This window comes from Sinohyriopsis cumingii, unplaced genomic scaffold (assembly GCF_028554795.1).
Source record: "Sinohyriopsis cumingii isolate HCF-2022 unplaced genomic scaffold, ASM2855479v2 utg001820l, whole genome shotgun sequence".
NCBI classification, from domain to species: Eukaryota; Metazoa; Mollusca; class Bivalvia; order Unionida; family Unionidae; genus Sinohyriopsis; species Sinohyriopsis cumingii.
Window position 1 is genome coordinate 391,000 of NW_028316063.1, and position 12,011 is coordinate 403,010.

Below are 12,011 nucleotides of genomic sequence, written 5' to 3' on the forward strand. Positions count from 1 at the left end.
CTAAACATTCCCCCTATACAGTATGATTTTATGACCACTAAGAATTCCCCCATACGGTATATGATTTTATGACCACTAAAAGTTCCCCCTATACAGTATATGATTTTATGACCACAAAAAATTCCCCTTATACAGTATATGATTTTATGACCACTAAAAATTCACCCCATACAGTATGATTTTATGACCACTAAAAATTCCCCCTATACGGTATATGATTTTATGACCACTAAAAATTCCCCCTATACAGTATATGATTTTATGACCACAAAAAATTCCCCCTATACAGTATATGATTTTATGACCACTAAAAATTCCCCCTATACAGTATATGATTTTATGACCACTAAAAATTCCCCCTATACAGTATATGATTTTATGACCACTAAAAATTCCCCCTATACAGTATATGATTTTATGACCACTAAAAATTCCACCTATACAGTATATGATTTTATATCCACTAAAAATGACCCCTATACAGTATATGACTAGGCCAATTGGTTATTACAGAAGAATTAAAGTCACACTTCCATGAGTAGTATGCTAAATAGGTCATGGACGCCATTATGGAAAAAGATATTACTGGTGATAATCAGTGTGCACAGTATTAGCAAACCTTGCAACCTCATTAATCAAGCCAATTCATGCTGAATGGATAGTGGTCTTGAGAAAGCTGTACTTGTATAATTCAGCAATCTGGGGATTATTTACCTGAGAAGCATTTGTGAGTACCATGAGACTTGATTGACATGATGTTTATACAGTGGCTTTGTCCAAAAATCTGTGAAGTGTAATCTTTAATACTTTGCTGTAATTAGTGTGTATACATAGTATTTAATTAATAACAGTGTTCAAGAAATAGTTACAGTATTTTACAGGATTGTTGTTCTTTTGGATTAAAAATGCAGGGATAAAATAAAGTGTGCTTTCAGAAGGACTTAAATATTTCAACAACAGTTGTACTCGAATGAAGGCTCAGTTGGAATAAGTATTAAATTTAATCTTCATAAACTATTATTTTGTATTCCTTTTTCTTTCATTTTCAGTAATACTATTGCTTGAATGCCTATGCTTCTTCTCTATTTTCTCTCTATTCTTACTTACCTCACATATCAATTTAAGGATGTAAGTGTAAAGTTACAGCTATCAGATACCTTACTGAACGTGTGCATTGAAAAAATATAAAATGATTTATAATTCTTGTTTCATTAGGTCACAATAAAAAATAAAACAAACACATGTAAAAGCTAAAAGCTCATATTTAATAACAAGGTTACAGCATTAAACTTGCTTTATCAAATACTAGTAGCTGTGTTAATCTCTAGGAATGAAGCACTTTAAGAAAACTGTGGGGCGGGATCATCCTACGTGGCTCATTTTTCATTGGGGATTTAAATTCGTGGTTCGGGGCAACAATGAAAACCATGAAAATGGGTCCCCCACGAACACTGATGATACTAAAGTACACAGAAATATAGCTAGAATATAATTCTCTGGCATGAAATTAACTCCATAGAATTGATGAATTAATAATAAAAAAATAGATTATGTATTTGTGAGAAACTTCAAGAGAGTGTGCTACTATGCAAATGGAAGTATTCATGATCATTCTAATCTGACATGAACTTGGTCAACCCAAGTTGTTATCACTTCTGCTAAATGAAGCCTGAGACGGTTGGATGTACAAGATGTTATCACTTCGACTGCTAAATGAAGCCTGAGAGGGTTGGATGTACAAGATGTTATCACTTCTACTGCTAAATGAAGCCTGAGAGGGTTGGATGTACAAGATGTTATCACTTCTACTGCTAAATGAAGCCTGAGAGGGTTGGATGTACAAGATGTTATCACTTCTACTGCTAAATGAAGCCTGAGAGGGTTGGATGAACAAGATGTTATCACTTCGACTGCTAAAACAAGCCAGAGAGGGTTGGATGTACAAGAAGTTATCACTTCTGCTAAATGAAGCCTGAGAGGGTTGGATGTACAAGATGTTATCACTTCTGCTAAATCAAGCCTGAGAGGGTTGGATGTACAAGATGTTATCACTTTTGCTAAATCAAGCCTGAGAGGGTTGGATGTACAAGATGTTATCACTTCTACTGCTAAAACAAGCCTGAGAGGGTTGGATGTACAAGATGTTATCACTTCTACTGCTAAATGAAGCCTGAGAGGGTTCGATGAACAAGATGTTATCACTTCGACTGCTAAATGAAGCCTGAGAGGGTTGGATGTACAAGATGTTATCACTTCTACTGCTAAATGAAGCCTGAGAGGGTTGGATGTACAAGATGTTATCACTTCTACTGCTAAAACAAGCCTGTGAGGGTTGGATGTACAAGATGTTATCACTTCTACTGCTAAATGAAGCCTGAGAGGGTTGGATGTACAAGATGTTATCACTTCTGCTAAATGAAGCCTGAGAGGGTTGGATGTACAAGATGTTATCACTTCTACTGCTAAATGAAGCCTGAGAGGGTTGGATGTACAAGATGTTATCACTTCTACTGCTAAATGAAGCCTGAGAGGGTTGGATGTACAAGATGTTATCACTTCGACTGCTAAATGAAGCCTGAGAGGGTTGGATGTACAAGATGTTATCACTTCTACTGCTAAAACAAGCCTGAGAGGGTTGGATGTACAAGATGTTATCACTTCGACTGCTAAATGAAGCCTGAGAGGGTTGGATGTACAAGATGTTATCACTTCTACTGCTAAATGAAGCCTGAGAGGGTTGGATGTACAAGATGTTATCACTTCTACTGCTAAATGAAGCCTGAGAGGGTTGGATGTACAAGATGTTATCACTTCTACTGCTAAATGAAGCCTGAGAGGGTTGGATGAACAAGATGTTATCACTTCGACTGCTAAAACAAGCCAGAGAGGGTTGGATGTACAAGAAGTTATCACTTCTGCTAAATGAAGCCTGAGAGGGTTGGATGTACAAGATGTTATCACTTCTGCTAAATCAAGCCTGAGAGGGTTGGATGTACAAGATGTTATCACTTTTGCTAAATGAAGCCTGAGAGGGTTGGATGTACAAGATGTTATCACTTCTACTGCTAAAACAAGCCTGAGAGGGTTGGATGTACAAGATGTTATCACTTCTACTGCTAAATGAAGCCTGAGAGGGTTGGATGTACAAGATGTTATCACTTCTACTGCTAAATGAAGCCTGAGAGGGTTGGATGTACAAGATGTTATCACATCAACTGCTAAATGAAGCCTGAGAGGGTTGGATGTACAAGATGTTATCACTTCTACTGCTAAATGAAGACTGAGAGGGTTGGATGTACAAGATGTTATCACTTCGACTGCTAAATGAAGACTGAGAGGGTTGGATGTACAAGATGTTATCACTTCTACTGCTAAATGAAGCCTGAGAGGGTTGGATGTACAAAATGTTATCACTTCTACTGCTAAATGAAGCCTGAGAGGGTTGGATGTACAAGATGTTATCACTTCTACTGCTAAATGAAGCCTGAGAGGGTTGGATGTTCAAGATGTTATCACTTCTACTGCTAAATGAAGCCTGAGAGGGTTGGATGTACAAGATGTTATCACTTCTACTGCTAAATCAAGCCTGAGAGGGTTGGATGTTCAAGATGTTATCACTTCTACTGCTAAATGAAGCCTGAGAGGGTTGGATGTACAAGATGTTATCACTTCTACTGCTAAATGAAGCCTGAGAGGGTTGGATGTACAAGATGTTATCACTTCGACTGCTAAATGAAGCCTGAGAGGGTTGGATGTACAAGATGTTATCACTTCTACTGCTAAATGAAGCCTGAGAGGGCTGGATGTACAAGATGTTATCACTTCTACTGCTAAATGAAGCCTGAGAGGGTTGGATGTACAAGATGTTATCACTTCTACTGCTAAATGAAGCCAGAGAGGGTTGGATGTACAAGATGTTATCACTTCTACTGCTAAAACAAGCCTGAGAGGGTTGGATGTACAAGATGTTATCACATCAACTGCTAAATGAAGCCTGAGAGGGTTGGATGTACAAGATGTTATCACTTCTACTGCTAAATGAAGCCTGAGAGGGTTGGATGTACAAGATGTTATCACTTCTACTGCTAAATGAAGCCTGAGAGGGTTGGATGTACAAGATGTTATCACTTCTACTGCTAAATCAAGCCTGAGAGGGTTGGATGTACAAGATGTTATCACTTCGACTGCTAAATGAAGCCTGAGAGGGTTGGATGTACAAGATGTTATCACTTCTACTGCTAAAACAAGCCTGAGAGGGTTGGATGTACAAGATGTTATCACTTCGACTGCTAAATGAAGCCTGAGAGGGTTGGATGTACAATATGTTATCACTTCTACTGCTAAAACAAGCCTGGGTGGGCTGAATGTACACATGATCAATTCTGTTGAAAAAAAAAAAGTCTGGGTGGGCTGGATATACAAGATGTTATCGCTTCTGTTGCTAAAACAAGCCCAAAAGAGCTGGATGTACAGGTTTATTATCACTTTTGTTGGTAAAGCAAGCCTGGGAGGGAGGGATATGCAAGATGTTATCGCTTCTGTTGCTAAAATAAACCTGGGAGGACACGATGTGCAAGATAGCTTTCTTAATGTATTATGATCAGCAAACAAATATGATAAAGAAACAGACTTGCATGAAATATATATGTAACCTAGAAAAACAAGATAATCAAATGATTCACACATATAAGTACACTACATATATATATATATATATATATATATATATATATATATATATATATATATATATATATATATATATATGTATAAAGAGAGAGAGGGAGATACTTACTCCTGACTTTCATCCTGATATCATGATCCACTGTTTGGGGATTGGAGTTTACTACCAGCTCGAAATATTTCAACACTGCAACCTGACCTCTCTGGAAGACGTAATTTGCATTTTAAAATCAAATTTGACTGGAATGAGCAGTATCAATCATCTAATTTTGATCAAGAGATACTATTTTACATAAGACCACAATGAAGAACATAACTCCAGAGAAATTGCTATTAATGATCTTTTTCACAATCAAAAACCTAACGCATGAAAAAAATCTTTCCATTTTCTTAATTTTCTTTCCTTTGTAACTAGAGAATTTATATTAATATGAACAACATTTGTTGCTAAATTAATGTTATTTTCCTTTAGTACCATTTCTACCATTAAGACAGGGGAACAATATATAAGGGAGATAACTATCACTGGATATCATCATTTGAGTTGTCTCCCTTGATAAATAATTGACATGACAGTTCAGTGGATCAATACTTTCTCAGTAAGTTTAATACATTCATAAAGTTTGTAGCTGTTATTATAATGGAATCATTTCAAGCCCAAATCTGCATGAAGCAAGTGTTTTATGTCCATGACATTAAAGTTTAAAAAAACAAAAAAAAAAAACAAATGAAGGGAACATTTTGGTATAAAGAGTGCAATGAATGTGATTGATGAAAAAAGGGTTGTTTCAATGAATGTTGATCTGCACTGTAACATTATATACCTGCCTCATGTTTAATACTCCTCTGTGAGGGCATTCTTAGGGTATGGTTGACTCTCTACATTACTGACCAAAGAGTCATAATTATCTCAGCCTTTGGTCAAGGTATGCTGACTTGAATTGAACTTAATAAGCAGAAGCCATCATTTTCATATCAGACTTACCATTATCATGACCTTTGATCTTTAAACCCCAGAATCTATTGGGTTTATTCTACTACCCTAAGAGCAAATCATATAAAACCACAAGCATTTCAACAACAAGGGAACATAGGCAAGCTATGACAATATTTCAGTAAGCACAAGGAAAAATGGGCAAACTGTTATGATATTTCAGTCTGCACAAATTCAGCTGTATGGCACAAAAAGTAGTGCACTTGCTAAACCTAATCCTAGCTGTATAGCACAACAGGGTCTGCTGTTGGAAAAGTATACCTATCTTGCCTATTAAAACAACAACATTGCTGTTGGAAAAATAACACAATGTCTTGTGTATGCAAAGAACAACATTCCTGTAGGAAAAGTATACCTGTCTTGTCTATGCAAACAACAGCATTGCTGTTGGAAAAGTGTACCTGCCTTGCCTATTCAAACAACAGCATTGCTGTTGGAAAAGTGTACCTGCCTTGCCTATTCAAACAACAGCATTGCTGTTGGAAAAGTGTACCTGCCTTGCCTATTCAAAACAAAAACATTGATGTTGGAAAAGTATACCTGACTTTTCTATGCAAGTAACAACATTGCTGTTGGAAAAGTGTACCTGTCTTGTATGTGCTTCATATGCAGGAGAAAATTAATTCTGGTCTGAAACCAATTATCAAAGGAATGTGTATTTACCTTGATTTCTTCAGATCGCATGATGTCCAGCATGTGAATTAGAAGCTCATGGCTATCATGTTGCTGCTTGCCTCTGAACATCGGGGCCCTGAGGAAAAACGAAAGCACATTAAAGTGACCAACTCAAGATTTGCAAGTAGTAGTCTTCCCTCCTGCAAAAAAAGCAAACGTTACATGCTCTAGGGCAAGACAAAGAAAGTCAAATTAACTGAACCTAACCATAACCCATTTTTTCTGTAAATTCACTGCACAAGCAAATCTTCAAGAAAATAATGTATCCATCATTTCACTTTCAGACAAGAGAAAAGAAATACAAGCCACATTACTTACAGAAAGATGTAAGAAAAAACAGACAATATTCCATGCCTTCAAGTCAGGCTCTTGAACTGTGAACATTACATACAGAGTATTTCAACACTGGACTATCATGCATAATTTTAACGGACTTGTACTAAAGGTAATGGACTTGTAGTAAATGTAATGGGCTTATAGTAAAGGTAATGGACTTATAGTACAGGTAATGGACTTATAGTAAAGGCAGTGGACTTATAGTACAGGTAATGGACTTAATAGTAAAGGTAATGGACTTATAGTACAGGTAAAACGTTTCTCATTCCTCAGAAGTTTCTTGTGATGAGGTCAGTGTTTTTATGTGAAGCATTTGTATTTACTGACGTGACTGACATGATTTGTTCAGCTAATTCATCATTTTAAACATCTAAAAAAATATAAAGTAATGCTATACACAGAGACACTGAAGCTCTCATAATTACAGAGTCTCTCATCACATAAGCACTTTGAAGAAACTTTTATAGATATCTTAGACTTTGTGAAACTTGGATTACTCTTTGCAGACTTGTCCAAAGAGGGCACTAGGGTTGACAACACTGGTTCGAGTCATAGAGTTGATCTCCTGAAGGAAGTTTGCTAGTATCATGGTAAGGGGTCTGGGTTTACCAAGGCTGATCCTAATGCTTGGCTGCAACAACAGAAAAGACATAATGAGTAAATCATACATTACACAACCTTCAATACATAATTCCTACAAAATAAACATGCATAAAGTCATGAGTTTAAGCAGATTCGAACCAAAACATATTTAAATAATGGAATATGAAAGAATAAGGTATTTTAAGATAATAATAATAATATCTACTTGTACAGATGATGGAATAACTAACATGACAAATAGCATCCCATGTCAGAAATATTAAATGAGGTCAAGCTGACTATATATTCAAATAGTAAAAAGAGTTCTTTCCAACCCAGTGTCTCACCTTCATCCCTCTGTAGATGTATATCTGACTTATAAAAATTAAGTTGATGATGAGACCATGACAGTATGACACCCATGTCGTATCATACTTTCACATGTGAGACAATAAAAACTTGTCAACCTAGTAGAAATCCTACACAGAAGACAAAATGAGGATATGTAGAATAATTCATGCATTAAAAAGACAATCTTTAAATCCATACCAAATCCATAATATAATCATCCTCATCTCTACTGCTGGAGCTGTCACTGATGTATTTCTTGCCAGACAGAAAGAGTGGTCCCTCTTCTATGTTCCTTTCCATCAAGAGGTTCTCCAGACTGTTTGTCTGAATCAAATTCTGAAAACAAAATGTCAGCCTTATTTATTCATCAACAAATAATTTAATGGATTTCATGATTCTCTCTTTAGAATAGATTAGAAATATGCAAATGAGCCAGTATGAACAAAAAGTAACAATCATCTCCTTAGATAAGTCATCTGCATGTCACTGCAGCCTACTTTGCTGTTGGATACTTACAAATTGTATCAGAGGAAATTTAATTAATGAATTCTGATAAAGACACCATACCTAAAAGATGGTGGTACATAATCAATAAGACAATATTAAAGCTTAAACTTTGAGTCTAAGATTTTATGTTACCGCTCAAACTAAATCTACAAAGATTATGTCAAACAGAATAATTCCTTCTGAATAAAGACAGACTTCAACACAGATTAATATGGACAGAATTTATAAAAGTGGGGGGTGAGTGAAAAAAAGGAGAGATAATGATCTAATGGATCAAGACAAAACCTGTTTTAATCGAAAATGCATTTATCGACAATAGCAAAGTAAAGGACAATATATTAGATTGTTATTTCTTTTTTGTTCTTATATATATATTACTCACCTGCATGGCTGCATTGAAGTAACATGTGTTCCCCACATTACGCAAACCCTGCAAGTATTCAAGTTAATAGATTTCAGTGAACAGTTTGTAGTGTTTCATCAGACAATTTCAAAGTTTCGCCTAACAAAGCAATTTTAGTATTGAGCTCATCAATAACATATCCGATAATTACTACCCATCACTTGTTAGTTTTAGGGGTGTATAAAATGTTTTTAATTACTTTCGCAACTTAACAAATATGTTAACATCTGCTCTTCACACTCAGTGAATCTGGACAAACTTTTTTATTATAAAAAAAACTGCCAATCAGCAGAAGATGTGTGTGTGTGTGTGTGTGTGATTTTGGATTCTTAATGTAGCATTAACAATTTTTTCAGTCATATCACTATGATGTCTGCAGTGTGACAGTTTTATAGTGATGTCTAGCACTGGGGCATCATGCCACAGACATGTAGTATGATGTCCCACCCAGTCATATTATCCTGACACCAGGCCAACCAGCCCTAACATTAACCTCTTAATGCAGAGTGCCAAGCGAGGCAGCTGTTAGTACCATTTTTGTAAGTCTTTGGTATGACTCAGCTGGAGATCGAATCCATGACCTTCCATATCCGAGGCAGATGCTCTAACCACTAGGCCATGGGAGTGGTATTCAGCAGAAGACATAATAAACATGTTGATAAACAATGTTCTTGTTAACAAAGAGGTTCTTTAAGGAAACAAATTTGGTTCCATACCATTACTTTCTGGCTTGATGGGCCCTTGCTCTCATGTGAGGAATAAAGATTGAAGGATGTATTTGGAACCGATGCTGTATGGGCTGTAACTGGGAAAACAGAAAAAGGAATATAAAAGGCTGGTTACCAATCAACTGTACAACTAGTATACATCTCTCTCTCTCTCTTTATCTGTATATATATATATATATATATATATATATATATATATATATATATATATATATATATATATATATTTCACCTGACAGTGCTAACATGGCCATAATTCGAAGTGTTGGATGTGAATCACAGATATACCATCTCTATCAGTCTCTTAAACTTGTGGTTTCAGTTGTGCTCAAATTTTATAGATGTAACAAATAAAGTGAATACATGAAGGCATGTTTTGGGAAGAAGTTCTTGTGGAAAGGATTTCTATATCACTTCAAAATAGAAAATACAATGGCAGGTCATTAGTTACCTCTGCTACAATATTGTCCGTTCATATTCATTTAAAACTTTCATACTTCCCACTCCAAAAAAGTTTATTGCATCATGAAACAAGAAATCGCTGATTATGTAGCCAATCTTTGCTTTTACAAGTATCAAACAGTCATTATAAACATTATGATGCAGAAAATAATATAGACAATCTTGCTCCTTTTCTAACTAAAGATTTGTTTGCAATCTGTTGTACTTATATTTGAACTTTGAATCATGTAAAAATTTAAAATTTGAATTTTAATCAGCACTATATAACATGAACTGCGCTGATGCACCAAAAACTACTTACATATTTACCTCCCCTACATACTCACCTACCTACCTACTCCAACAGACCATTCAAGGCAAAAGAAAGCAAAATAAAAAGGAAATTTTTTTCAAATAAAAGTGTACGTACTAAATGGATTTGGAAAAAACCCTGAAATTAATGGTGTTTTTTTGTGTTGCAATATTTTTTTTAAAAAAAATCATTCTTCTAATAATATGTTTGAAAAAGCTACAACCACCCCTAGAAGCTATATTTTATTGGATGAAGTTCATAGGATTTGAGTAACCTTTGAGCAACAGCCTGCAGGACAAAGTTCATGCATCAATAATTACCTTGATTTGCCACTACAACCGAGGCCATGCAGGAGCATGCAGTATAGACATCACCAATCCATGCCATAACTTTCCGAGTTAATGAGCCATTTCTACCCTTTAAAGAATCAACACTGGGGACTGCAAAAGGAAAGAGAGTAAAAAAGTAAGCTTAATGGCTGAATGTGTGGGATAAAATTAATCAGCTGAAAATCCTGCCTTCATATTTGTTATCATTATATTAATCCTCATTAAATTATGCACTACAGTATGAATACCCAATGTTGTGGCAAACTGCATCATGATGATATCAGCTTAAAATTTAACCTTCACTGGACCATATCATGTTGGTTCTCCTTCTATGTGCTCCAAGATGAAGCAAATGAAGTCCCTTCCTCTTCTGGGGATCTAATACTGACACATCTTGCTGGAGATAATGGTTGGGATGAAAATAATTTTATTCAAGTCACACTCCAAAAACTGCTTCTTTAATTTTGCATTTACAAACTTATGGCACAAGATATTAAGAAAGATACCAACACTGTATGGATACAAATTTGTCATTTTTATCAATTGTTATAAATTCTTCATAAACAATTGATAAATAATCTATAAAAAATGGGTCTTTCTAAATCAAAATGTTTTAAACTTCAACAACTGCTAAAAAATTTAAAAAGGACATCTATACATGAATAGTATACAAATACTATTAGTGTTATTTTTCTTTTTCTTTTAATAGCAAGTGTGAGAAGGAAAACAATCAGCAAACACCATCAACAAATTGATCAAGGACAGAACATGTCATCTGACATGGTTAACATATCTCCTCATATGCCCTTTGCAGACAGTGCCATTGGTGTTCAATTAATGTTCAAGTTTTTTAAGACCATTAGCAATTGAGTTTTATGTTAGAAGTCAAGCTCAATTTTACAGTTACAATTACTTACTTTTTACATTATGTTTGGCATTTTATAAAACCACATCAGTCATTTGCAAGTGAAAATGCACATTGCTCTATTACATTCACTTGTGGTACATGTATACACACAAGGACACTATATGTCTTGGGACACCCTCAATTCTTTTCAAAAGTAATATTTTATGACCTATACAAATTTGGACAATAAATTATAGCAGTTATATGGTAGTCTGCTCATATGTAAGCAGCCCTTAATATGTATATGTTTATTGGACTTGATTTCTATCAGAAAACATGAGGCGAATAAACCCAGATGAAACAAAGAGCTCACAAATGAATATTGTCTTAAAAATTACAATTTATGTTAAGCCAAAACACAAGACAAAAATGAATAAATGTGGAAAGGTAATTCATGTGGCCTCCAATCATTAATGACCCTATCAACGGTGTGACTATATGTGGACTCCCCAACAGTACAAGCTAGTGTGAAAACTAATACTACTTTCCAGCTGGGACTCATCAATACATAGTGCAAACATTTACGTGTAAAAGTAACAATGCATAGTGCAGACCTTTCCTCAGTAATATCAATACACAGTACAGACCTTTACATACAATAGTATCAATACATAGTACAGACATTTCCTTAGTAATATCAATACACAGTACAGACCTTTACATACAATAGTATCAATACATAGTACAGATCTTTCCTCAGTAATATCAATACACAGTACAGACCTTTACATACAATAGTATCAATACATAGTACAGACCTTT

The 12,011-nt window shown here is 35.2% G+C and overlaps 1 protein-coding gene across 1 annotated transcript in view; it reads right to left on the bottom strand.

Annotated features, from left to right (window-relative positions):
- The window catches only part of LOC149771493 (uncharacterized), a 29,474-nt gene extending 20,921 nt beyond the window's left edge, over positions 1–8,553 (bottom strand). The window contains exons 1-5 of the mRNA XM_089948377.1: positions 8,511–8,553; positions 7,820–7,957; positions 7,186–7,319; positions 6,341–6,428; positions 4,796–4,886 (exon numbers count right to left, since the gene is read on the bottom strand). Coding sequence (XP_089804503.1) covers positions 4,796–4,886; positions 6,341–6,428; positions 7,186–7,319; positions 7,820–7,957; positions 8,511–8,516 — 457 coding nt within the window. The 5' untranslated portion in view covers positions 8,517–8,553. The remainder of the gene's footprint in view (positions 1–4,795; positions 4,887–6,340; positions 6,429–7,185; positions 7,320–7,819; positions 7,958–8,510) is intronic.
- Positions 8,554–12,011: the final 3,458 nt, after the last annotated feature.